Source organism: Cervus canadensis, chromosome 25, assembly GCF_019320065.1.
Source record: "Cervus canadensis isolate Bull #8, Minnesota chromosome 25, ASM1932006v1, whole genome shotgun sequence".
In the NCBI taxonomy this organism is placed as follows: Eukaryota; Metazoa; Chordata; class Mammalia; order Artiodactyla; family Cervidae; genus Cervus; species Cervus canadensis.
This window is the reverse complement of record NC_057410.1, coordinates 29,086,893-29,113,355: the sequence shown is the minus strand read 5'-3', so window position 1 is coordinate 29,113,355 and position 26,463 is coordinate 29,086,893. Positions and strand designations below refer to the sequence as shown.

The window sequence follows — 26,463 nt, the reverse complement described above, 5'->3', positions numbered from 1 at the left end:
ACCTGTGGGTCACCATAGATTGCAGGCCACCATAGATTGCTTGTCCTGAATTGCAATTCTTTGCTGTTTCAGAACAAACCTATTTTGGTGGTAAAATAACTGTTTTATTGTTTTAGGTTAACACTGTCATCATTTGAGTTCATAAAAGACCCCTCTCCATTTTATTTTTTTTTCATATTTTTTCTTCATTCCTAAGCCCTCTCCCTCCCCCTTATAAGCATCACTCTAATGTACTTCTTTGTCCTGGAATATATATACATGTTTGTTTTGTGGATGTGTTTAATTTGCATGTAGAATTTAATTGTGCTCTAAGTGTAATTGTTTTACTTTTATCACACACATGTTAATATTTATCCATGTTACAACAGATATATCTAGTTCATCACTTCTGTTGCACAGGCTTCTCTTAGGGATAGAGAAAACAGCTTCCCAATACCAAAAGGCTTTCATTAATATCCTCACACATGTTCCCTTTTTTTTTTTTTTTTCACATGTTCCCTTTTGTTCCTGGCAATATTTTCTCCTGGTGATAGTTCTGAAATAAAAATGTGGCTGAAACTTCCATGGAGATCCAGTGGTTAAGATTCTGCACATCCATGGCCCGAGGCATGTTTCAACCCCTGTTAGGGAACTAAGATCCTTGCTTGTGGCGCCACCAAAAAAAAGACAAAAGTGTGGGGGGGGGGCCCGGGCGGCAGGGAGAAACGGAACAATACTTACCTAATTGATAAGGTATTTGTAAATATCAAATGAGTTGCTGCAGGGGAAGTGCCACTATAGCCTGGAAAGAACTGTGAAACCAATTTTATCGATAGACTGTCTTTTTTTTTCCTCTCCTCACAGTAAGCATTACGCTTATTTTAGCTAGTCTTGAGAAAGTGAAAGTGAAAGTGAAATCACTCAGTAGTGTCAAACTCTTTGTGACCCCACGGACTGTAGCCTGCTAGGCTCCTCCATCCATAGGATTCTCCAGGCAAGAATACTGGAGTGGGTTGCCATTTCCTTCTCCAGGGGATCTTCCCAACACAGGGATCAGGGATCGAATCAGGGTCTCTCACACTGCAGGGAGACTCTTTACTGTCTGAGACTTGAGAGGAGTGGTGTAAAAATGTGGGTGTTAGGGACTTCCTCAGTGGCCCAGTGGTTAAGACTCCGTACTTCCATTGCAGGGAGTGCAGGTTCCTTCCCTGGTGGGGGAACTAACATCCCACATGCCTCATGGTATGGGGAAAAAAAATATGTGTAGTAAGGAGTGGGCAGTCCACCACAGATGGACTCGGTGTTGATTGGGTATCATGAATGAGAAGGCCAGAGGTAAGGAGGGTCAGACTAGCAAGGTTTAGAGCAGGAAGTATGGGGCCCTGCCCATTTATCTCCTCAACCTCTGTAGGCTTCATGAGATAAGAGGTCAGGCCTTTATTTATTTATTTATTTTTCATTTATCTTTGTTATCTCTTACAGTGTTCGAAATGTTTGGGGACAACAGAGGATAAGATGGTTGGATGGCGTCACCATCTCAATGGACATGAGTTTGAGCAAACTCTGGGAGTTGGTGATGGACAGGGAAGCCTGGTGTGCTGCTGTCCATGGGGTCAAAAAGAGTCGGACACAACTGAGCGACTGAACTGAACTGAGCTGAACAATGTTTGAAAGAGGCTCAGAGTAGGTACTCACTAAATGCATGTTGATTCCTGGAGAGAATCCAGATTACACCAGCCCGAACTCTAGACAGTAACCCTTTTCCGTGTCCCAGTTGCTGGTAAACTAGAGTGTGCATTCATCCTCCCAGTTTGTCCATCCACTCCTTCTCTGGGAATCTCCCTCTATCCCCACCCACTGATACCTCTTTTCCCCCCTTACTCTCTAACTCTTCCACTCATCCTTCAACTTTCTACCCAGAGGTCACCTTCTCTGGGTGGTGACCTCTGGGTAGAAAGTCTCCTCAAGAGTAAGCTGGGTACTGTTTCCCTAGTGTTTAGCACTGATAATAACAGTTATGTGAGTAGTGAGTGCTTAGTCATGTCCGATTCTTTGTGACCCCATGGACTGTAGCCCACCAGGCTCCTCCGGTCCTTGGAATTTCCCAGGCAAGAATGCTGAGTGGGTTGCCATTTCCTTCTCAAGGGGATCTGCCCGACTCAGGGATCGAACCCATGTCTCTTGTGTCTCCTGTCTTGGCAGCCAGATTCTTTACCACTAGCACCACCTGGAAAGCCCCATCAGCTATGTGGCAGACAGTGAATTTTATTCCTTCTATTTAAAAAAAATTTAGGCTGTGGATTTTTATATAACATCTTTTGGGTCATCTATGAGAGTCATTTACTCCCATTTTACAGACAGGCAGACTGAGGCTCACAGAATTTGCGCAACTAGCAAGTGGTGGAACTTGAATTCACACCTAACTCTGTCTGACTTTTTTTTTTTTTTTCTGTCTGACTTTTAAGACAGCATGCTTTTACTACCCCAGACTGCCTCCATATCATAGGATGTTTACCAGGTTTTCTTCTACTAGATTGCACATTTCTTGTAAAATGCTATTGTGGACACTTCTAGCACATATCTGGCACATAGTAGATGCTCAGGGAATGTCTGTGAAAGGCTGGAAGGCTGGTGGGGGCTGCAAAAAATAGACCCCTGCTTGCTGAATTCTGGCCTAGGAGTCTGGACACTTTTAGACCTTTGACAAGGGTCTTGCCTTCTCTGAGTCAAGACTGGTGGGGAAGGTACAGAACCAGTACCATAACCCTCTGAGGATTCTTCTCACTCCAGCCCTTACCTTGGCACTGGCGGCTCTGCTGTTGTCATCTGCAAAAAGTGCCAGTGCTCTGGCGGTGTGAACAAGCCCTGGAGAGTGGGGGCTAGATCGAGTCATCGGGCAACTCACTCCTGCCACCTGGTGGTACTGAGCAAACTTGATCCCTCTTCTTTCAGATCTTAGGATCTAGAAGTCTTGTCTGAAAAAGTCTAGAAGCTACTGCACACTTCCCTTACCACCAAGGGTCTTTCTTTCTCTGGAATCCCTTCCCATTTGCAGAACACACTGCACTGACTTGGGCGGAGTTAAGACTTTTAAAGATCATAAGATCCAAAAAGATTATGGTCCGGTGTACATCTCTAGTAAAATAGCTTCAAGATACAAGAAAATACTAAGTGCAAGTAAAGATGTGACACAAAATTCTGACTTCTCTTTTGATGACTACTTTAATGCTTTTATTTTTAAAATGACAAATTATCTCAAAATTTCCATTTATTTTAGTGTCCCTGCTTTGCTGCCCTGTGTACTAAGCACTACTGGGTATTACTAGGTACTAAGTAGCACACCACAGACCCCGCTTCAAAAAAGAGAATCTTCCTAATTTAAGCCTGCGAGCTACTCGAAGGTGAGGGTTTTTGTATTTTACACATATTTGTCTTTCCTGGGACCCCACAGTCCCTGGGAGGTGATAAGTCTGTGTGCACTCAGTTGCTCAGTCATGTCTGACTCTTTGTGACCCCATGAACTGTAGCCCACCAAGATCCTCTGTCCATGGAATTTTCCTGGCAAGAATATTGGATTAGTTTCCCATTTCTTACTCCAAAGAGTCTTCCGGACCCAGGGATCAAACCCAAATCTCTTGTGTCTCCTACATTGGCAGGAAGATTCTTTACCACTGCGCCACCTGGGAAGCCCCAGGATATAAGAAAAGATAATAACTAATGATTTTTTTTTTTTTAATCTTTAACTGAAATGCAACCTTGGCTGGCCTGTTGTCAGGACACTTGGGAGACCATCTCTACTTGGTCACAGTCTATCTGGGTGTTTAATACCTACCTGCCTATCTCTCTGCATCTTTAGTTTTTCTCTTTGCAAGTCAGAACCCCCCCTCTCCACTCCAAGAAACCTGATCTCAGTTACAAGAAAGGATTTCAAACCCCTAGAACTTTAGAGCTAGAAGGAACCAAGATACTAATAATCCCCACCATTTGTTGAATATGATTTTTTTTCAAGTGGATTTTATTAAGAACAGTCATTTTTCAGGGACTTCCCTGGTGGTCCAGTGGTTAAGAATCCGCCTTGCAATGCAGGGGACACCGGTTTGATCCCTGGCCTGGGAAGATTCCATGTGTCAAGGAGCACCTAAGCCTGGGTACCCCAACTCCTGAGCCTGAGCGTTCCAGAGGCAGCGTGCCACAACTAGAGAGTCTAAGGCCTGCAACTGACACTCAGTGCAGCCAGATAAAGTTTTTTTTTTTTTTAAAAGAATAGTCCAATTGCATAAAAAAAAAAAAGCAAAACTGGTGCCACCAAATAAACAGGCAATTGCATAAAAAAAAAAAAAAAGCAAAACTGGTGCCACCAAATAAACAGGCAATTGCATAAAAAAAAAAAAGAATAGTCATGGGGTGGGGACAAAAAAAAAAAAGGAAAGAATAGTCATTTGGGGGGACTTTTCCTGGTGGTCCAGTGGTTCAGACTCCAAATTTTCCAGTGCAAGGGGTGTGGGTTTGATCCCTGGTCAGGGACCTAAGATCCCACATTCTGCACAGTGCAGCCAAAAAGTTGTTTTTTTTTTAAAAAACTGTCATTTTGCTTTTTAAAAACAAATTTTTTGGAGAATTTTTACTCTTTCTTAAAAAATTTAAAAAAAAAATTTTTTTAACAATAGCCATTTTTAATTTCGCCAAATGTCTTCTTAGCATCTATTAAATTGATGATATGACTTTTCTTATTTAACATGTTAACATGCTCTTTATTAATGACTTTTTAAAAATTTATTTCTTTAAATTGGAGGATAATTATACAATATTGTAATGGTTTTTTGCTATACATCAACATGAATCGGCCATAGGTATACACGTGTCCCCCCCCATCCTGATCTCCCCTCTCTATTAATGCCTTGTATTATTATTATTATTTTCACGTCAGACAGGTAATGTGCCAATGTCGTAACAAGGTTTGGAGGGAGGCACATGTCACGCAGCAGCGTGAACACCCAATCATCATGCTCATGAACTACAAAAGGATCAATGCCTTGTATTATTAAAGGCCTATTCTAGCATTCCCAAGATGAATCGGAAAGGAAACTTAGTGCTCACTGAAGTCAGTGTTTCTCAGTTAGATGTAGCCAAATTTGTTTATTTTCAAGTGAGGAAAATGAGGAAAGTGGGTCATCTATGCTTTCAAACATGGTCCCATGTTTTTTCACCTTTTTTTCTTTTGCCCTACCTAGGTTGTTAAGATGCTAAAGTGCAAGCACTAAAGGTTCTATGTAGCATTTTCTCTATAATATTTCACCCAAGAGTCCACTCAATAAATCCTACCAATTACTAAATTGATGAGTAGGCTTTTATTACTGGAGCTAGAGCAAGAGGATGAAATGGTTAGATAGCATCACTGACTCAATGGGCAAAAATTCAAGCAAACTCAGGGAGACAGTGAAAGACAGAGGAGCCTGGTGTGCTGGTCCATGGGCTCACAGAGAATTGGACACAACTTAGCCGCTGAACAAGAGCAAGAAGTTGCAGGTTAAATAGGTAGATGGAAGATAGTAGCTATACCAAATAGAGGACTTCTAGATAGTCTAGAGGTAAACCATTAAACAAGTGAATAAAGATGGCTTGAAGCATACCCTCCTCAGGTGAGCCTGAGGATATGCCTTCTAACTAGGCCTCAAGACTGAGGAAAGAACTTAATGACTTTTGGCCAGGCTGATGAGCTTTGATTCTTCCTACAATTATCACATTCCCTCATCTTCTTCCACTGTACTCTAGCATTTCAGGAATTTTGCAGCTTCAGATATTTTCCTTAAACCAATGAGATGTCCCAGAAACAGCAGACAATGTATCTCCATCCTCAACTTTTCCAATGCTCTGTCCCATATTGTATCCATGCCCAAATCTGTACCCTTCTTAGCAAAAGACAAACACATAGGATGTAACAATTAGGCTCTTGAACCAGGCAGTCGGCAGAAGAGGGTAAGGCTAAAGAATGGGCTGAGTTGAATATAACAAAAATGATACAGAGAACAAACTAGTGGATACCAGTGGGGAGAGGGAAGCAGGGAGTGGCAATACAGGGGTAGGGGATTAAGAAGTAAAAACTATTATGTAGTTTGTGCATGTGTGCTAAGTTGCTTCAGACATGTCAACTCTGTGCGATCCTATGGACTGCAGCCCACCAGGCTCCTTTGTCCATGGGATTCTCTAAGCAAGAATACTTAAGTGGGTTGCCATGCCCTCCTCCAAGGGCTCTTTCCAACCCAGGGATTGAACCCATATCTTTTATGTCTAATCTGCATTGGCAGGCAGGTTCTTTACCACTAGCACCACCTGGGAAGTCCATTAGGTAGTTTACTTACTTATGAAGTAAGTTACAAGAATATATTGGGAATATGGCAAATATATTATAATGACTGTAAGTGTAGTATAACCTTTAAAAACTGTGAATCACTATACTGTACACACAATCAGTTAGCACGCCTGGCTATTAACCGAAAGATTGGTGGTTTGTGCCCACGCAGGGACACATCTCAACCTGGGGCTTCCTTGGTGGCTCAGATGGTAAAGAATCTGCCTACAATGCAAGAGACCTGGGTTTGATCCCTGGGTGGGGAAGGTCCCCTGGAGGAGGGAATGGCTCCCCTTTTCCAGCCACAGGTGCCCAGGTCCCCAGGCTCCTGAAGCTCCTGGAGCTGCACCTCCTTGCCCTCTCTTTATCTCTTGGCTGCCATGACTGAGTCCACTGGATATCACATGCTTCTTCTGCAAGGATTTGGAAGTACCTAGAAGATGCTTGGAGGGTAGCACTGAGGGGGAGCATTGCAGTCTTCCTCTACCCCAGTTCTCGAGACCCTGGAAAGAGGGGTCAGGCCTGAAAAACATCCAGAAATGGAATGAGGTGGTGGGTGCTGTCTAGCAGGGTAGGATGTCTCAGTCTGTGCCCTAACCTCTGTTACATGAGGCCTGCCTGCTCTGCTATCCAGTATTCTTGGATTCCTAAGGTCTCTTAGATGGCAGGGAAGGCCCAGGGCCAAGGAGACTTCAGAGGAGTAAGGGAGTGGAAGGAGAGAGGGAGTGTGTGTGATCATCCATGTGTGTGTTGAATGTACTTATTTGACTTCTATGTACACCTCCTTCTAAGACCTGGCCCTTGTGGCTGTCAGTGTTGCCATGAATGCCCATGGGTGTGTGATGGTGGCATGCGGTGTGTGCCTTTGTGTGTCGGGGCAAGGGCTCCCTGTGGTGTGCATGTGTGTTGGGAGGGGGTAATGGTGAGAGCCTGGCTCCCTCTCCTCCTCCCCCATCCTTGCTCCCATCTGGCCTTGATCAGTGGGTCCCTGGGGAGGGAGCCGCGGTTTCGGATACAGGAAAATGTTCCAGGAAGCGGCCACTGTGCTGGGCCCTGCTCCGGCTCCCCCAGCGGAAATTGTTCCAGGAGGGAGGGGGAGAGTGTTGAGATAGGATTAAGGGAGGAGGGGGTGGCTCTTGGCTTCCCTCTCCATTGGATACAGCAGGATAAATTGATGGGAAGCTCAGGTCAGCCAGGAACCTGGATGCTGCCACCTAAATGTGTAAGAAAACTGAGAATCCGCAAGAGGGTTCCTTTATCTCTTCATAGTGAAGTTTAAGGATTGAGATCTGGTTGGTGCCTGGGAGACGAAGACCCCTTTTCGGGCCCTGCTAGCCTGTACCCAAAGCTGGGGACCAGAACACCTGGGTCTTGTCTGAAAGTGGTGTAGCTTGATGGGGTGGGGTTGGGGGGCGTAAGCTTCAGCCCCTTCTCCTCACTGAAGGGGCTTTGAAGCTTGGATCCAGGACTGGGAGGGCTGCCTAATTGGGATAATGGAGGTTAATGGGGCGCCTGGAGGGGGTGGCCACGCTCCTAGATCAAAGAGGCCAGCTCTTCCCAACCACCACAGCTGGAGGTCACAGCTGGAGGGGGAGGGGCAGGGGCTTCGGGCCAGCCAGCAGGGGGTGCTCTGGCCCCTGAATGCCGGTCCTTTCGAGTCTCTGACCCATTCTTCACTTGGAACTTCTTTTGCCTAGAGAGTGCTTGTGGGAAGCGGGGAAAGGGGGGGGTAGAAGTCCTGAGACTCAGGCTCCTCTTTGTGTGGGTGGATGGGGAAGAGAAAGGGCACGAAAGGCTGGCAGCCTGGGGTCAACGGGATGTTAGCGCCTTCAGGATCTCGGGCCCTGCAGGGTCCAGAGGAGGACGCCTGGGTTGGGAAGGCAGGACTCCGGTCCCAGGTTCAGGCCACTGAGAGAGGTCTGGGCGTGGCAGCGGGGGGCGCTGGCTGGGGCGGAGGGGAAAGGGGCACACAGAGCTCCCCGCCGCCGCCGCCTCCCCCCTTCCCCCGGGTTGGCGCTCCCTCTCGGGCTCTAATCGGCGCGGCGGCCGCAGCGGGCAGAGTCAGCGCCGCCAGTCTCCGGGACGCGACTCCCAGCAATTGTGGTCGGGACCGCAGATATGCAGCTGCCTCCTGCCCGGGCGCCCGGCCCGGCCGGCCCCGCCCGCGCCCCGCCCCTCGCCCCCCTGCCGGCCCGCCCCTCCGCCTCCCAGCCGAGCGCGGGGACACTGAGGCACGGCCGGGGGGGCCCCATGCCTCGCGATCTGCCGGTCCAGAGGCACCCATCCGCCCAGCAGCTGGAGATGGGGCTGAGACCACCAGACTTGCCTCGGCTCTACCGCTCGCTCGCCCTCACCCGTCCCGCCGAGAAAGTCAAGCGGTGCTTGCTCGGGGATCCAGCGGGGGGCGTCCGACTGCGGGTGCGTGGGGAAGTATGGCTGAGCCTCAAGGACTCTCATTAACCAGGGCAGTGGAGAAACAAAGGATGGAGAAGGGTGGCCTGTGCAGACTCTAAACTTACAGAGAGTTCCTGCTATAGGAGAGGAGAACAGGGGTGGCTGGGTGAGGACAGGTTGAAGGGGGTTGTTGGGGGGTCGGGGGACAGGGATGGGTGAAAAGGAAAATAAAGAGAGGCTAGGGCTGAGTGTGTATTGGGGACCCTTCTGGGAGGCTGGAAGCAGGTCCTCAGATGCAGCATGGCCCTTCACTCTGTGGACCAGGCACAGTGGCTGGCTCTCAAGGGCCACCCTCAGAATTGAATAGGTACCTCTCACATGCTCACATGGCCTGTGTGCATGTGCCCACACCAACACACTTAGCAAGAGCAGTCATCCTTGATTGCTTGGTCTCCCTCACTTCTCATAGCTGATCTTTCACCATGTTCTCTCTATACCAGCTCCTTAAACATCACCTTTCCATTGACTTTTCCTCATGCCCTCTGCTGCTGCGGGCCACACCTTCTCACCTCTTGCCTGGACTGCCGTGGTCAACTGGTCTTGCCTCTGATTTTGCCCTCCTCCAAACTCTGACAATACTATTAGGCACCATTTATGGAACAGCTACCACTTGGAACAAGTGCCAAGCCCTGTGGTAAGAGTTCCACACGTATTATTCCTAATCCTTATAACAACCCTGGGAGGTTGCTGTATTAAGTTTCCCCATTCTAAAGAAGAAGAATCCAAGGCATCAAAGGTTAAACAGTGTGCCCAACCTTACACCATAGTAAGTGGTTGATCTGCCCAGAACTGCTTGGCTCTAAGTCCCTATTCCATTCTCTCCTCTGCAGCCAGGGTCATCTTTCGAAAATACAAATATTCCCATATGTTGCCCTGAGCATCTGGCTCAGGTCCCTTGCACAGTTGATGAGACCTTCTCCATCAGCCCCTAATCTTCATACTCTAGTTGCACTCAACTTTCAGCTCCTCAAAATGTCATTAATCCCTCAGACTTCTGGGCCTTTGCATACACTCTTCCCCTTGCATATAACACTTTTCCTCTCTTCACCTGATTGACTCCTTTTCATCCTTCAGTTTCTTCTTTTATTTTTCTTTCTTCAGTTTCTTTACCTGTGCATCCCTGCTTCCAGGAAACCTTCCATGATTCTCCCAACACTGGTTTAGATTCATTTTTTTTTTGTTCTCTAATGACATCCGGTACTTACTCTCTTAAGATACTTCCCACTCTTTAGGTTGGTTGTAGGTTTGTGTGGTAAAAGACTGGGTCTGTCTCATTTGTGATTGCAAGCCTAAGTCTAGTCCTGCTATGCCTGGTTCAAAGTAGGTGCTTGCTAAGCATTTGTTGAATGAATGAATGTTCCTGGATCTAGTCTGCATTAAAAAAAAACTGTTCTCCCAAGAAGAATTTAAGCAGGTCAGAGAAATCAAGGGGAGTGCGGTGGAGTATGTCAAAGATTTTGAAGAACCATTGCCTTGAGTTGTTCAGCCTCATCACTAAGGATAGAAAATGTGATCAGGACTCTATAACCTCAAGTTCTCTTTGTTTAAAGACAGTAATATTTGGGACTTCGCTGGTGGTCCAGTGGCTAAGACTTGGTGCTCCCAATTCAGGGGGCCTGGGTTTGATCCCCGGTCAGGGAACTAGATCCCACATGCTTCAACTATGATTTTGCATGCCACAACTAAAGATATCTTGCATGCCACAACAGAGATCAAAGATTCCATGTGTACCAACTAAGGCCTGGCACAGTCAAATAAAGAAATATTTTTTTAAAAGACAGTAATATATTTTGTGTATCAGATTCCAGGGTATCATTCTTACACAGAAGCACTTGCTGGTGATAACCAGAGTCTTTTTAAATTTTTAAAAATATTTATTTGACTGCATCAGATCTTAGTTGAGGCCTGTGGGGTTTTTCATTACAGCATGCAGGATCTTAATTTCATAACCAAGGATCGAACTCATGTACCCTGCATTGGAAAGCAGATTCTTAACCACTGGACCACCAAGGAAGTCCCTGGCCAGCATCTTAATTTTACGCTGAGCCTTTCAAAATGCCTACCCAGTACAGGTTCCTTTACTCCCGGATCATCAGGCCTCTCAGTGTTACCCTTCCCTCTTTGTCTCTTCTCATCCTTGCTCCTTTCTAGCCTTACCAGCATATTTCTTCTGATTCTTGATCTGCCTCCCCTGAAACTGCTGTATTATCTCCTATCCTGGGGCTCAAATGTCAACTAAAGAGATTGAGGCTCAGAGCAGAGAGGAACCAGAGTCAGCAAGAGGAGTCCTGCCTTGTAACCCAGGCACTGGAATCCAGTGGAGAGGGAGGGAACTGAGATATCACAGACGTGTAAATATGTTTATGTGAACCTTAGTGTGGGGAGCTCCTTTTTCAAGAAACCTTCTATAGAGAGGTTGGGGCTTCCCAGGTGGCTCAGTGGCAAAGAATCCACCTGCCAATGGAGAAGCCCCAGGAGATGTGGGTTCAATCCCTGGGTTGGGAAGATCCCCTGGAGGAGGGCGTGGCAACCCACTCTAGTATTCTTGCCTGGAAAATTCCACGGACAGAGGAGCCTGGCAGGCTGCGTCCATGGGGTCGCAAAGAGCCAGACACAACTGAGCGGCTGAGCACTCATGCACACACATACAGAGGCTGCTGGCTTCCTAAAAGTTTCCCTTCTTCCCTGTATCCTCAGCTTTGCCTCCCACAATGGGATTCTCTTGTCCAAGCTTCCTGAGCCTAAGCTCAGAATGTCAAGGCATTGGGCAATGTCCACATCCCAAGGTCATGAGTGGACCTTCCCCCCACCCAAGGAGCACATTTCTCAGGTCATCAGCCCTGTTACTTTTGGAGGACCCTCTCAGATTAGCAGCTATTCTTCAAGGTCTCTGATCTGTATCCCTACCATCTCAGTTCTTCCTCTTTCCCTTTGTCTTTCTGTTTTCCTGACTCCGGGTGCCTTCTTTCCTGTCCCCTGTGTTCTCTGTCACTAGTGTATCCACTGGAGACAAGGGTTGGGCCTGGGTGCATGGGGGTGGGTAGTGGCCAGACTAGGGGCCCGGGACGTGAGCGCAACTTTCCAAGCTTCTCTTCCAGGCCCCTGTGGTTGGGGAGCTCCAGAGAGGGAGAGATGAGTCAGCGGGCCGCAGAGCAGGGGGGGGTCTGGGTGGGGGTGGGGATGCCGGGGTTCCCCAGGGCCAGGGAGTTTACTGGGACCATGTGGGTCTCTGACTTCTGGTGGATATGGAGGATAAAGGATAAGCAAGTCCCCAAAGTTACCCGCAAGTTTCCTACACTAGTAGGAATTGCAGGCAATAATTTGTAGGACTGGCAGTGCCTGCCACATCATCCTTATGTCCAGATTCTTATACAAAGAAGAATTCCTAAATCCCCTAGATTTCTAGAGCTGTAAGATTGTGATGATAGACCTGTGTGTGTATATATATGTGATATTTGCCACATATGTAAAAGTGTGTACTGAGAGGCTGTGTGAGTCTCTGTAGGTGACTGGGTCTATAGGCATGTATAGGTGCTAGTGTGTGCATTTTTGTGATTGGAGGTTAGGGTCAGTGTCTTGGTGTGAGCATCATCTGTACAATGTATGTATATATATCAGTGTGTGTCAGTGTGGATGCCTGCAGACTGTATGTATGTTCATAATTCATCGCGTGTGCAAGAGCATATCTGAAAGTGATACAGACTCATTATGTCTGTATCAGAGAACGTATTGATCTGTATCTCAGGACTCTGTTCGCTGTTTGCTGGTGACTCTCTCTAGGGTAGCCAAACCCATGACAACAGCAAAAGAAGAGTTAGGAGTCCCTTTGGATTGGGGCTCTCAGAGGAAGCCCAGGGTGGGCAGAAGGTAGCGGGGTGGAGGAAGCACTTCCCTGAGGAGCAGGGAGATAGAAGTCTCCCACTCTCCCAAGGGTCCACTCACCCCACCCCCACCGACCTTTCCAAAAACGAGCTAAAGAAAACTGAGGCAGGTTCCAGATTCAACCCCCTCTAACCTAGAAATCCCACCCTGCTTCTTCTAGGGAAGGGAGGCAGGGAGGGAAGGGAGCGTCCCTGTGGTTCAGCTCGGTCCTGGGGTTGAAAGATCAGAAAGGCACCATCCCACCCCTTCCTTCAGGGGCGTCCATCTCTGGAGCTCAGTGTCTGGGTGGCCATGGGCGGAGGCTGAGGGGCCCCCAGGGTGGTGGGGGGTGGTGGATAGAAACCAGATGCCTAGGGGGTTTATACTGGAAGGACCAGAGCCGCAGCCTCTACCCGCCCCTGCCACATGGCGCCTCTGCCTGGGCTGCCCCACCCCCTGGGAGGCCGGGCTGAGGGAGGCCTGAGAGAGTGGAGGCAGGTCCTTGGTCAGGGCTCCCAGTTGCTGACCCCAGCCCCTGGGGGCGCTGGGAAGGGCGTGTGTGTCTGGGCCCAGGAATAGCAGGGTCTGGACTGCAGGACTGTCTTAAAAAGGGTGTGGAAGGAGTCAGAGGGGTCCTGGGGAAGGGAGCTGGGAGCTTCAGGCAGCCCCTCTGCCCTGGTTTCAGCACAGACGTTTGGGAGGGGGCTGTGTGTCCAGGCATTATCCTACTGGGGTTGACACGTCAGGGACCCTGGCTCACATCTTCCGGGGACCCTGCTCCTTGCTCTTCCCTAGCACTCCTGCTCCTCCCCCGTAGGATTAGGGATCCAGATCCCCAAAGGAAGTGGAGAAGGCTGACCATACCTGTCTCCCCTTACCCTCCTCGACCCCACACCTCCTCTCCTCCTGCTTCCTTTTCCTTTTCAGTTGCTTCCTTTCCTCCCCAATCTAGTTGGAGCCCCAACCCCTCACTCACCTACCCTCTCTTCTCTGGAGTCTAGACTTTTCTCCTTTGCCTCAATTGCCTGCCTGATCTAAAAGCGGGATGGCTTTCTGCTGGTGATGTAGTAACTTGCCCAAAGCTTCCCCTTTTCCTCACCAACTTCTGAGCTGGGTTTGGGGAAGGGGGCCCAGAAATCCATTTGGCACCTCAGGCTTAGAAACAGCCCCCACCAGGGGGAGACTTCGAGGTCATGGGACACCCCACCACGGGCACTTCCTCTTGGGCAGACGGGTGGGGTGGCCCGTGTAATCATCGGACACAATTATGGACTATTTATACTTCATCCCCGCCCCCCACCTGCCTAGCCGCTTTAACCCTCTGCCTCCGCTGGACCTGGCCAGGCCTCTTGCAGTTCTCCCTGTCCTGTTCTTCCGAAGCCATTGTCTCCTCATCTTTGTTTCTCTGGGCCTATTTCTTTTCCTTTTTACTGTTCTGTGTTGTTGTTGTTGTTGTTTTTTTAAGCCACATTCTGGTCTTGTGTTTTCCTCTCTTCTCTCCCTATTATTTCCCTAGTTTCTCTTCTGATTTTATTGGATTGTTTCATTTGCTCTGTATGCCTCTCAGTCTTTCTGTGTTTCTTCTTTTGCCTTCTTTTCCTTTGTCTGCCAGTCACCTTGCTTCTCTAACCCTCTCCTCAAAAGTTGGGTCTACAGGGTTCTGTTGGAGAAGTCAAATCCTGGGACTGGAAACCCTAACTCCCCCACCATCCTTCCCTAAACATTGACCCTACCTGCTGGTTAAACTGCAGGTAACTCTCCCAGGACTTCCAGCTGCTCCTGCCCCCTTCCCAACTTTGCCTTGAGAAGCTGAGCTGGGAGAGCTTGAGGAGCCTGGAGGTGGGCACCCAGGAAGAGCAAGTGAGGGGACTGATTGGGGAATAAGGAGACCGGGGAAGGACCAGGCTCCATTCCTCTGCTGGGCAGGGCTGGCCCGGGGAGAGGGGTGTGTTGGGGAATAACTTGCAAAACAACCTCGGCTGGCTGGGCCCCTCACTGGGAGAGATGCTGGTTCTTCCACTTGGCTGCGCAGTCCTCTCTCTCCCATAAACTGACCTCAGGGTCCAAGTTTCAATTCATAGACTTTTTTGCATTCCCCTCTTCCAACTGGTTGACTTTCTTTTCTTCCCCATTTTGATGAGAAGTCAAAGTTGGGAAGTCCTGCCTAAGCTCTAACTTCAATTCTTCCTGCTGCAGGGGGAATCGATGCATGACAGCGAGAAAGGGAACCCGGCACCCACTCCCAGGAGAGCATGAGCGCTCATGAGAAATACCCATCAAAGGTTGGAGATTGGATGTGTGTGTGGCCAAGAAGGGCCTAGGGCTGGTAACTGGCAAGGAATGATGGTGTCTGGGGTCTGTCTTTGGGGGAAAGGGAATTGATCCAAAGAGGCCAGGCTCAGGCATGGATGAGCTGACCCAGTGACTTTCTACCTCCTACCCTCACTCCTGCCTGCCTTAAATTTTCTCAGATATGCAAGATCTAGCTTCTGCCCCACAAAGGGAGGTAGGCCTAGGTGTCACTTCTCAAGACTGAAACTGAGATACTGGGAGGAAGACTGGGGAGCCCCAAGCCTGTGCCAAGCCCTCCCCACCCTGTCCCTCCCTCCAGGTCTTGCTCTGGAACCTACCCCCCGTGACCCTCAAATACTTGGGCAGCAGAAAGCCTCAACCCCAGAGCACACCCTCCCTCCTGACTTTCACAACACACAGTCTCTCGAGGTGGGTGACTGGGGAAGCAGGCATCTCTGTGGTCAGCTCGGACGTGTGTGGGGGGCGTGCGCGCCTCCAGCCATGTCACTGCGATCATCTGTGTGTGAGTTTGTCTCTGTTCATTCATGACAGTGGCCGTGCCCCGGTGGGGAGCCCGGCGCGCGTGGACGTGCCCGTGTATTATCCTCCTGTGTTTGTCCATGAGTGTGGATGTCAGTGTGTTCCAGTCTCTCTGTGTGAGTGTCGTCCCCAATCCCCCATCCCCCCCCTGGATCTCTAATTAGTGGTTTGGGGTTTGTTCCTTTTCCCTCCTGTTCCTTCCCTCAGCGGCAGCAGCGGCGGCGGCAGGAGCAGCAGCAAGAGCAGCAGCAGGAGCAGCCGCCGCCGCCACCCGCGGACCCGCAGCCAGGACTCCGGAGTCAGAGTAGGATTCTAGGATCAGAGCCTGAGTGGGAACAGGAGTGCAGCTGGCCTAGGAGAGGAGCGGAGCCCTCCCCGGACCCTCAGGCGACCCCTTGCCAGCACTCCCAGTGCCAGACCTCCAGAGAGGAGAGACTCAAGACACCCAGCCCCTTATCCCCCAGGTACAGGACCCTCGGGAGCTCTGTCTGGGAGGGATTCCCACAGCTGCCTATGGGATGGCTGGGGGCAGGGTGTGGGGCACCTGGGCCCACCCTGCATCTGCCCAGACCCTCAGCACCCCCCGGCATGCCCTGACAACTTGCCCTGTCCCTACCCCCTCCTGCTTCCCTGGGAGCCCCGTTTCTCCTCTCCCGCCCAGATCCCTTCTTTGGGGGAGCTCAGCAAATGGAGCAGGAAATTTGGACCCTCTGCCTCCCTCTCTCGCCCTGCTCATTGGATCCGGAGCCTTCTCCGCTGGGAAAGCTGTAATTAGAGGGTGGATCCCTACAGACAGAGAGCAGCCCCCCCACCCCCACCCCCTAGTCCCTTCTAACTTTAGATCTCTTCTCTCCCATTCTCCCATTCTCCCTCCCTCTCCCTCTCCCTCTCTCCGGCTCAGCTCTCTCCATCTGCCTGGCTCCCTGGGACCCGTTCCCCAGCCTCAGGATGGCGTCCTCCCTGCTTGAGGTAACTGCCCCCTCCTTCCCCCAGGACACCAGCCTCGATCTGAATGGTCCTAATCCCTGTCCACTCCCACCTTCTAACTCACACAGACAGTTGCCGTGGTGCTTGTCACTTCCAGGGGTCAGAGGAGGGGTGAGGGGCAGGGGGCAGGAGAAAGGGGAGGAGAGAGAGCAGGGCAAAGGGTCACGGAGCAGTCAGAGGAGGACAGAGGGGATTAGGTTAGAAGAAGGCATGGACCCCTAAGGTCAGCCAAGCACACCAACTCAGGAGTGGATGAGGGATGGAGAGAGGAAGGGGAGGGGAGTGAAGAGAGAGGAGTGGGAGAGAGATAAGCTGGTAGGCAACAGGGGGAGAGAAATAGGCCAGAGGACTGGCTGAGTGGGCATCGGGTAACAGTCAGTACATGGTTCTTTGGGGGTCCTGGCTCTTGGGACTCACCCTAAGCAGTGTCTTGTCTGGTTTGTAGGTGGGGAGGGGGCTGGGCTTCTGGGCTGGTAGCAGAGGAGGTGGGCAATGAGAGAAGGGAGAAGGCAGTCCATGCATGTGGGGGGGCTGACCAGAGGAACTGGGCCCAGGTCTGAGAGGCAACCAAGGAGGAGGGCCAGGGTCTGAGGCCGCCTGCCCGGCTCACAAATATTTAGCTTTCAGCCAAAGACAAACTCAGCTCTATTTTGGGAGTGGGAGGCTCCAGGGCGGACCGGGCCACTTCCCCTCCAGGCTGGGACCCCAGCATCCCTTGCCTCTGGCACTGAGGATGGAGGGAACTAGGGTACCATGGGGGTCAGGGCTTGGGGGCTTGAGAAACTGCTGACTCTGCCAGGGCTTCTGGAGGGACTCGTGGCACATCGTAGTTGGAAAGGTGGACTCACAGTCACTCAGAGGCTGTCTGAATGTCCTGAGTTCTCCGTGTCTCTGTTACCACCTCTGCTTTCTGGCTCCCTCCATAGGAATTTGGGACCAGAGAGCCCTCCCCAAAGATCAACTCCCATCAGTGGCCTTGACCACTGATTCTTGGGCCCCTCTGAAGGCCCCATGTCTGCTCCCAGTACACTATCTCAGGTCCAAGCTGACTCACTCAGCCCTGCAGGAGAGGTGTGTGTGAGATGGACCAGGAATCTCTTAACACCTGTGTTCACTGGCCTGCATGTACGTGTCAGAATGTACAGTAGCACACCTGCACGTGTGGCTGGCTTTGTGGGAGCACAGGTGTGCGTACAAGCTGGGTCACCCGAGTATCTGTTAGTCCAAGTGGGGGATGGTGTGTGTAAGACTGGTGGATAGCGAACCTGTGACTGAGTTTGAGGGAATGGCATGTGAGACAGTGGGGCAGAGACCATGACCTACTTGGGGGTCCTCAAGGGCTGTGTCTACCCTCTGCTGCAAGGAGGCAGATTGCTCACCCCACCATCTCCCCGAGAGACTCTCGACTGAGCCATCACTGAAACGTTGTGCTTGGTCTTGAGGAAGCTGGAGGACTAAGGTGCATGGAAATCCTGGGTCCACCCAAGGCAGGGGCCGTGTCAATGGGCATGGGCTTCATGCCAGAGTTGCCAGCGTGGCACTGGGGCCTGCAGGAGTGGCTGGGCCAGAGGTCTGCTGGAAAGACATGGGGTAGCAATTGGCAAGAGGAGCGTGTCCTGGAAACTGGGCTTTCTTGTCCCTCACTCCCTGTAAGCTGGAGATGCCCCTAACATCAAGGCTTCCAGCCTCTGTCTCTTTGATCTATTTTGAGGGGCACCTGGGCCCTCAAGCTTCTTCTTACACCCCCATCAGGAAGTCCTCTTGGACAGTGAGAAGAACTTGGGGGTTCAGAGAGGGAAGCTTGACAGGAGGCTCACCTGGGCTGAGTGAGATTCAGAGGATCACGGAGGAGGGAGAAATGGGGATGGGGGCTAGTGGGGATGGAGACTTGGAAGCTGGAAGAACTAAACAATTTGGGAGGAGGCTGAAAGTGGACAACTGGAAACTGGGACCTCAGTTGGCCAGTCAGCACTCAGATGTCCAAGTGAGCCTTCCAGTGCCAGGTCAGGGGAAAGAGGGCGGAGTCCCCTCCCCATGTGAGAGTGAGAGCTGGGACAGCTCCTTATCTTGTTCCTTCTCCAGAGATTCCCCCTTCAGTACTTAAAGCCTGTTTTGGTGTGGTTGTCGTTGTTTTCAATGGATGTGGGTGGAAGTAGGAGGAAAAACAACTTGAAGGTGGGCTCCAGCCCCCGGCTCCCCCATATGGAGACACACACACACACATATTTAGAATCCTTAACCAGGATCCTCTCCCTAGTTCTTGGGAGAGCCCAAGCAGCAGGACAAGGAAACTGAGGCTGCGATGAACCTTAGCCAAGTGCCTGGCTCTTGGCCTCCAGAACCTTCTGAGCGGTCTGGTGCCCGGCTCCCCCTTCTCTGCCCCTCTGGGCCCTGGGGCCCTGTGTTCCCCAGGGCGGGGGTCTCCTGTTGGCCTGGGGCTGCTTGCCTTCTCTCACCCCTCCTTCCCGCCCCATGGCTGGGTGGGGTCCCTGGGCTTGGCTGAGGCCCCTGTGGCCACAGTGTGAGGGCCGGGCGGGGGGGACGGCGTCGGCGTTTTTAAAAATAAACCGACCGCAGGGAAACCAACGGAGCCGGGCCAGGCAGGCAGAGGGGGAGGGGGTGGTCAGGGGGGAGGAGGAGGGAGGAGTGGCCTGGTCTGGGGGTTTTCTGGAGCCCAGCACCATGGGGATTTTCTCTTAGGTAGGAAATCTGCCTTCCTCCCCCACCTCCCCCTTTTCTTTCTTCCCCTCCTTTCTTTTCTCTGCTTTCCTGTGCCTTCCTTGCCCAGTCTCTTTCCATCACCTCTCTTTCTTTGTTTATTCTGCTTTCCTCTCTCTCCCTCCTTTTGTCGCTTTTTCCTTCTCTTCTCTTTTGCCTCCCTGCCCATTTCTGCCCCTGTGGGCCAGCTCCCGATGTTTTTACTCCCCCCCATCACCCCCCACCACCAGGGGCTTTGAGGTCAGGTTCTCACCCTGCAGGCTCCTCTGCTCTGGTTCTATAGGTCTCTGCCCCTCTCCTTTGCACAATACGTTTCGACCTTTCCTTTCCACTAGGATTTGCCTCCTGCCCCAGCAGCTGCCCTGCCTTACCCACTCTCCGCTTGGGAGGTGAGAGGCTCCAGGAACACCCTGGCTGGGAAGGATGCAGGGCTTCTGCCATGGCCAGATTTGAGGATGCTTTTGATGGTTCAAATTTGGGAGTCCATGGTGTCATCAGGACCTCAGAAAGAGGTCATTGGGCAGGGAGAACAGCAGGCTTCCATTTGGGAGCAGTGCAAGGCTAGCCATTGCACACATAGCCCTCACTGCAAGCCTTTAAACCTCAGATCTACCTTTAGGATTGGTGTCACAGGCACATACTGTGCGCTAGGAGCTAGAATGCTGGCCTGGGAACCCTGGATTCTTGGGTTCTTTTTCAGTTTTATTGGGAAGGTACCAGGTACATTTTTGTTGTTGTTGTTGAGGGCCCCTGTCAAGGGACTATACAAGGTCAGCTTCTGACTTGTTTTTGGTGGGATTCTCAGTAGTGGATGCCTATGCATTCCAGCCAGAGATTCAGGAGGGCATCATTTCCTTCTGGGATGTCCCAGAGCTGACCCAAGGAGGAGTACCGCGAGCTCCTGAGGCATGGTGGTCTCAGGGGTCTTGGTCTGGTAGCAGCAGCACGATGGGCATGAAGGGCATTCAGTATTCCTAAAAGACCCCTGTGGCCTGCGTCTACACACATTTCCCCTCATTCACTGTGCTGGAGGGGTCTCTATGTGTTAGGGGACACTGAGGCATAGAGGGAGGGGTGTGGCTGTGAGCCACCATCAGAGCCAATCCAATTCCCTGCCCTGGAGGGGTGTGAGGATTTCAGCTCTCCAAGCCCTCCCAGAGGGGTACCAGCTGGCTCCACAAAGCAGGAGGTGCCTAATGCCCGCTTGAAAGACATTCTTGCCTCAGCCACAGCCCTGGCTTGGCGGCAACCCTGTTCCCTCTCAATGTCCCAGTGTCTCCGCCGTCGCTTCCTCTTGCTCCCTGGCCCAGGGTCCCTGCCAAGAGAAAGAGATTCCTTACCAGGGACATGAGGACACTGCTTTAGGGTGACTAGGCCACTGCCTTAGTCAGGAGATGAAGCAGAGACAGGAAGTGAATAAGGGGTCAAGCTGGGAAAACCTGGAACGGGGGCAACTACGGTCCCCTAAGACTTTGCTTCTCTCCATGCTCTTTCAGCCTTATCTTTCCTCTCCAATCCCCCCCACCATGGCCTCTGCTCCCAACCACTTCCAGGGGTCAGGATCCCTAATACTCACTGCATCCAGGTGCTGCCTTGATCCCCGGCTCTTCTCATAGCTATTTAAGAAGCATCTCCTGTTCCTCAGAGGCCCTTGCACACCCCCAGCATCACAGGGGGTGATGCTTCCTGCCTGCTAGGTTGGGTGTTAGTGGCCCTGTCTTGGTCCTCTGCCCTTTTTCTAGACTATCTGAGCTCTTCCCTGCGTCCCAGTCCTCACTGCCCACCCCCCTCCCTGACCTTCCTCTTCACCTCTTCCTCACCCCTTTGTTCTTCTGTTCTCCAGGTCTCCAGGGTGTGCAGTCCTTCTGCACATCTCCTTCTCTCCCCCTAAGCAATGCTTCTGTTTCCCCACAGGAGGAAGCTCACTATGGCTCCAGCCCCCTGGCCATGCTGACAGCGGCGTGCAGTAAATTTGGCAGCTCCAGCCCTCTGCGGGACTCCACGACACTGGGCAAAGCAGGCACAAAGAAGCCATACTCCGTGACCAGTGACCTTTCTGCCTCCAAAACCATGGGGGATGCTTACCCAGCCCCCTTCTCAAGCACCAATGGGCTCCTCTCCCCCCCAGGCAGCCCTCCAGCACCCACCTCGGGCTATGCCAATGACTACCCTCCCTTTTCCCACTCGTTCCCAGGGCCCACGGGCACCCAGGACCCTGGGCTCCTAGTGCCCAAGGGGCACAGCTCTTCTGACTGCCTGCCCAGCGTCTACACCTCTCTGGACATGGCACACCCCTATGGCTCCTGGTACAAGGCAGGCATCCATGCAGGCATCTCACCGGGCCCAGGCAATGCTCCTACCCCTTGGTGGGACATGCATCCTGGGGGCAACTGGCTCGGTGGCGGGCAGGGCCAGGGTGATGGGCTGCAAGGGACACTGCCTGCAGGCCCTGCTCAGCCTCCACTGAACCCCCAGCTGCCCACCTACCCGTCCGACTTTGCCCCCCTTAATCCAGCCCCCTATCCAGCTCCCCACCTCCTGCAGCCAGGGCCCCAGCATGTCTTGCCCCAGGATGTCTATAAACCTAAGGCGGTGGGCAACAGTGGGCAGCTGGAGGGGAGCGGCGGAGCCAAACCCCCTCGGGGTGCAGGCACAGGGGGCAGTGCTGGCTACGGGGGCAGTGGGGCAGGGCGCTCCTCCTGCGACTGCCCCAACTGCCAGGAGCTGGAGCGCCTGGGCGCCGCCGCGGCCGGGCTGCGGAAGAAGCCGATCCACAGTTGCCACATCCCTGGCTGTGGCAAGGTGTACGGCAAGGCCTCCCATCTGAAGGCCCACTTGCGCTGGCACACGGGCGAGAGGCCTTTCGTCTGCAACTGGCTCTTCTGTGGCAAGAGGTTCACCCGTTCGGATGAGCTGGAGCGCCACGTGCGCACTCACACCCGGGAGAAGAAGTTCACCTGCCTACTCTGCTCCAAGCGCTTTACCCGAAGCGACCACCTGAGCAAACATCAACGCACCCACGGCGAGCCAGGTCCGGGACCCCCAGCCAGCGGCCCCAAGGAGCTGGGGGAGGGCCGCAGCGCCGTCGAAGAGGAGGCCAGTCAGACGCCCAGACCTTCTGCCTCACCTGCACCCCCAGAAAAAGCCCCTGAAGGCAGCCCAGAGCAGAGCAACCTGCTGGAGATCTGAGCCGGGTGGAGGTCTCCAGCCCACCGGAGGCTGCCTTTCCAGCCTCTCCTGGCTCTGTGGACCACTGCTTGCCCCTCACCGCCTTTGCCCCATGCATGTTGCCCTTTGCAACTCTATCCATCTCCCCCTCTTCCCACCCATTCTGGGCTTGGGTATCGCCCTGCATGCCTCCTCGGCTTACTTCCTCCCCTTGCCATGAGACCCTTCTGCAAACTCTCATCTCAGGCCGTCACCTGGTGCCTGATCTCTGCACTCAGGGCTTCAGAAGCTCTTTCCTCACCACTGCTCAGTTTCTCTCTCTGCTCTTACCTCACCAACTCACTTCCCCTCCATCTGGGCTCCCAACACTTCATTTCTCCATCTCACTAACTCCTTTATGTGCATCTTTTCTGCCTCCCAAGCTTATTTACCACTATTCCTTAGCTTTCAGGCTCCAGTCTTCTCAACTTTGTAGTCCACTGCCTTCTATGCTCCAGAGCGTTTTTTTTTACAAACAGTCATGATGATGATAATGATAATTTATTGCCCCCTGGTGGCCTCTTCATTAGGGACCAGAGTTGGGGGATTGGGGTAAGTGACCTGGCAGGGAGCAGGGTGCCAAGAGGGGGCAGACTGGTGGGGATCTGATCCCAAAGATGGGGTGACCCCAGGGTCAGGGAGGCTGCCCCCAGGCGTGTATATTTAACCCCTATGTTCCAAGAGAAATGAATAGTAATAATAATAATTCTATTTATCTAAGTTATGATGACAGGTCAGGTAGAGTGAGCTGGGGAGGGAAGGGGGTCCATTTCTGCTATGGAAATTTTAGCCAAATGCATCTCTGTCTAGAAAAAGTGATAGTGGAGATCTTGTTAATAGAACTTCTATTATCAGGGTCTCAGTTAATGGTGTTTCTCTTAACAGAATCTCTGCTAATAGAGTGAATTAGCTAGATCTCTGTTAATGAGTTGATGGGGTATCTCACAACTAGGGATCCCTAATATTTCCAGCCCTGGCCAGAAGCTGTGAAAACTCAAGCCCTATGGAGGGGAGAACTGGAATGTACTCCAGATTCCTTGACCCCAGAGCAGGTTCTTCCACTGCCCCTCCTGACACCATGACCCCATTAGGCTAATCCCTTGTTGCCATCTTTAACAGAGCTTGCAGCTGCCATCTTAGACATGCTCTTTGGGGAAGCCCATCTAACCCAAGGAGGACATTAGTTTGGAGGTGTCTCTCCTGGAGAAAAGGCGGGGAAGGCTTCCTCTGGGATCAGATCAAGAAAATCGAGTATTTGTTGAGTGCCTACTCTGTGCAAGGCACTGTGATAGGCTGGTGCCCAGAAGTCATGAGAAAGAAGAATTTATAGACCTAGGAGGACAGAGGTCCCCAAGCTGACTTGGGGTTGCATCCACAGGCCGGCAACCTGGGACTTCCGATGCTCCCAACTCCACCTCCAGTGACTTTTAAAGCCGCTTCGTGCCTTTGAATGCCTTTCCTGTGACTTTGGATCCTCCTTTTCTATTTCTTGCTCCCTCAAGGCCCCAAGTTAAAGGGTTAAAGCCGCCGGAGCTTGGGGAGAGGGTAATATTGTGGAAGGGAAGGGATCAAGCCCTCATGGAGTCTTTTTTTTTTTTTTTTTAATTTAATAAATAAAAGTTTGATTTTAAATTTTGTCATGCTGAGAAAAGAGGAAAAGGAGGGGAGAAAGGTGAGCCACAAGATTTCTCCTTGGCAACCCGGGGAGTCACCAGGGGCATCCTGTCGTGCCTGTTTGCACGTTACGCCCGGGACTTCGGCTGTCGGCCTTGCGGCGGAGGTCAGCTTTTGACGGCCCAGAGCTCTCTGCGGAGTTGGGAAGGCAAAGAGATTTCTTCCCCGGCTCTTCCTCGGGATCGGCACAAGCGGACCTGGCCCGGCAATAGCCGGGACGCGCGCGGGCCCCGTGCAGACTATCGCGCGGCCAGAGCCCGGCGCAGTGCGGCTCCCGCGGGCGGACCCGCCTGGCACGTAACCCGCCCCCGGCCCGGGGCCTGCAATCAGTCGTGCCCGCCACGGAGTTAGAGGCGGAACAAAAGGCACTCTGTGGCGTTCAGCCCCCAGCCACAATAGGGCTTTGTGCGGCCCCCGCCCCCTAGGGCTCCCCCGCCAGGCAGAGGGGTTCACCCGCAGCTCCCCCGGCCTGGGCCCGACTGCGGGCGGCGCCCCAGTCCGCCGGTACCCCTCGGGGGTTCGGGAGAGGCCCGCCGCGCTGCAGCGGGGAGGGGTCGGCGTGTCCCAGGAGACGATTCGGCCGAACTGGAGCTGCGGCCCCCTTCCCACCCCGCCCCCGTCCAGGTGCGAAATCTCCTGCCCTCGGGCGGGGCGCGGGGCTTCAAAGGCGCTTTGAAGAAGGATCGGAGTTCCGAGGACTCTCCCGCGGGCCGGGGGCCGCGGCGGAAGAGAGGCTGAAAAGGGGCGGGGGACGCCGAGGCTCGCGGCGGCGAGAGGGGGCGGCCCGAAGTGGACCCCCGGGCTCGGCGCTACCCCGCTGGGCCGGCTCCTCGGGACCCCCCAGGGCCTGGCCTTCTCGCCTGCCGGTCTCCGCCTGTCCGGTGCCAGCTCCCGCCCGCCGCAGCCTCGCGGTCGTCCCCTCCCCGGCCCCTCGGCCCCTTTCATCTTCTCTAGACTCCGCTTGGGGTTTTGCTGGTTTCTGGGAGATAAAAACCGCCTCAAATAGCGGCGGCGCGCTGCCAGGACAAACAGGGCCGGGCGGGCCATGTGCGCCTGGTTACCGGCCCCGGGCCGGGGCGCCGGGCTTCGGCGGGCCCGGGGAAGGGGCGGTGGGCCGAGGTCCAGGCACCCAGGCTCCCGTGATGCCTCCCGCCTCTCAAAGTAGGAGGCCCATTTTAGAAGTTTCGAGCAGCGGCCGGGGCGCTGCCTCGGTTTCCCGCCCAGGTCGTAGGGAGGGGCCGGTGCGTGGAGACCGCCTGCTGAGCGCTCTGAGCCCCCGGGACTGTGGGTCTCAGTCACTGTGTCGCCGGGGCCACCGCGCCCCCTGGTGAAGTTAGTGGAGAGTGCGCTAGGCCCGGACTAACCTCCCAAGACTCTGCAAATTGTGAAAAATCATTCAACAAACTTATAAATAAGCTGTATAGGCTTTCCTGGTGGCTCGGACGGTAAAGAATCCGCCTGTAATGCGGGAGACCGGGGTTCGATCCCTGGCTTAGGAAGATCCACTCCAGTATTATTGCCAGGAGAATCCGCGTGGACAGAGGAGCCTGGCCGGCTACAGTCCATGGGGTCACAAAGGGTCGGACACGGCTGAGCAACTTAAGCACACACAGGGGAGACGGTGACTGTGTGTGAATACACAGAGCTCCGTTCCTTCTCTCCAGGTCACATGACTGGTAAGAGGCAGGCACCTAACTGATAATTATAAGGCAATCTGTTGGTGAAAATCAGGCTTCATTGAAGGGAGGGGGGAAGTTGCAGGCCCAGGCTGTAGTGAGTTTGGGGGGTTGGATGGTGCCAAGGTTAAGATACAATGAAAATGTTTGTGGGTGGGACTTCCCTGGTGGTCCAGAGGTTAAGAATCTGCCTGCCAGTGTAGGGGACACAGGTTCCATCCCTGGTGCAGGAAGATTCCACATGCGGTAGAGCAACTAAGCCCCGTGTTGCCCCAACTCTGAGCCAGTACTCTAGAGCCTGTGTTCCCCAACAGTAGAAGCAATGGCAATGAGCATCCCAAACACAAGGAAAGAGTAACTGTGGCTGCCAGCAACTTGATAAAGCCCTCACACAGCAAGGAAGACCTGGTGCAGGCAGAAATAAATTAATTAATTAAAAAAAACTTTGTGAGTGGCATCTCACTGCTCTCCCCAGATCTGTCACAGTCACAGACTCCCACTTTTCCATCAATTCTATACTGCTTTCCTGTCTCACAAAGTGCTTTCTCAGCCAATTTCTCCAAACCACCCCCAGTTTTTATATTCTGCTCTTTTACGCTCTCTGTGACTTCCCAGGCAACAGTGAACTAATGGGCGGAGAGGTTACTCAAAAGTGTCTGTGCTGTATCACCTGGGGACTTTTTGGAACTACAGCTTCAGAGCTCCACCCCAGAATTTGTATTTTAA

General features: G+C 52.5%; 1 protein-coding gene and 1 non-coding gene across 6 annotated transcripts; one reads left to right on the top strand and one right to left on the bottom strand.

Moving 5' to 3' along the window:
• Nucleotides 1-4,900: 4,900 nt before the first annotated feature.
• On the bottom strand, nt 4,901-5,005 carry LOC122427885. The gene has a single exon (XR_006265582.1). It is a non-coding gene; the product is annotated as a small nucleolar RNA U13 (small nucleolar RNA).
• A 3,064-nt stretch (nt 5,006-8,069) lies between these two features.
• On the top strand, nt 8,070-24,019 carry SP7 (Sp7 transcription factor). Of its 5 annotated transcripts, XM_043446335.1 has the most exons (5): nt 8,070-8,746; nt 15,255-15,364; nt 15,683-15,939; nt 16,377-16,444; nt 21,095-21,231. In XM_043446335.1, exons 1-4 carry the CDS (start codon nt 8,098-8,100, stop codon nt 16,441-16,443), a joined length of 1,083 nt encoding a protein of 360 aa, XP_043302270.1. In that variant the 5' UTR covers nt 8,070-8,097; the 3' UTR covers nt 16,444; nt 21,095-21,231. The 5 variants fall into 5 exon arrangements, with proteins under 5 accessions (XP_043302270.1, XP_043302271.1, XP_043302267.1 ...); XM_043446336.1 differs by lacking the exon at nt 16,377-16,444 and having other exon boundaries at nt 21,095-21,277; XM_043446332.1 differs by lacking the exons at nt 8,070-8,746; nt 15,255-15,364 and having other exon boundaries at nt 15,407-15,939; nt 21,095-24,019.
• The last annotated feature ends 2,444 nt before the right edge of the window (nt 24,020-26,463 follow it).

Bases quoted from the DNA above. Each gene is read 5' to 3' on its own strand.
- SP7 (XM_043446332.1), top strand. From the start codon at position 16,424: ATGGCGTCCTCCCTGCTTGAG. The intron at 16,445-21,094 runs GTAACTGCCCCC...GTTTCCCCACAG, and splicing joins TGGCGTCCTCCCTGCTTGAG to GAGGAAGCTCACTATGGCTC.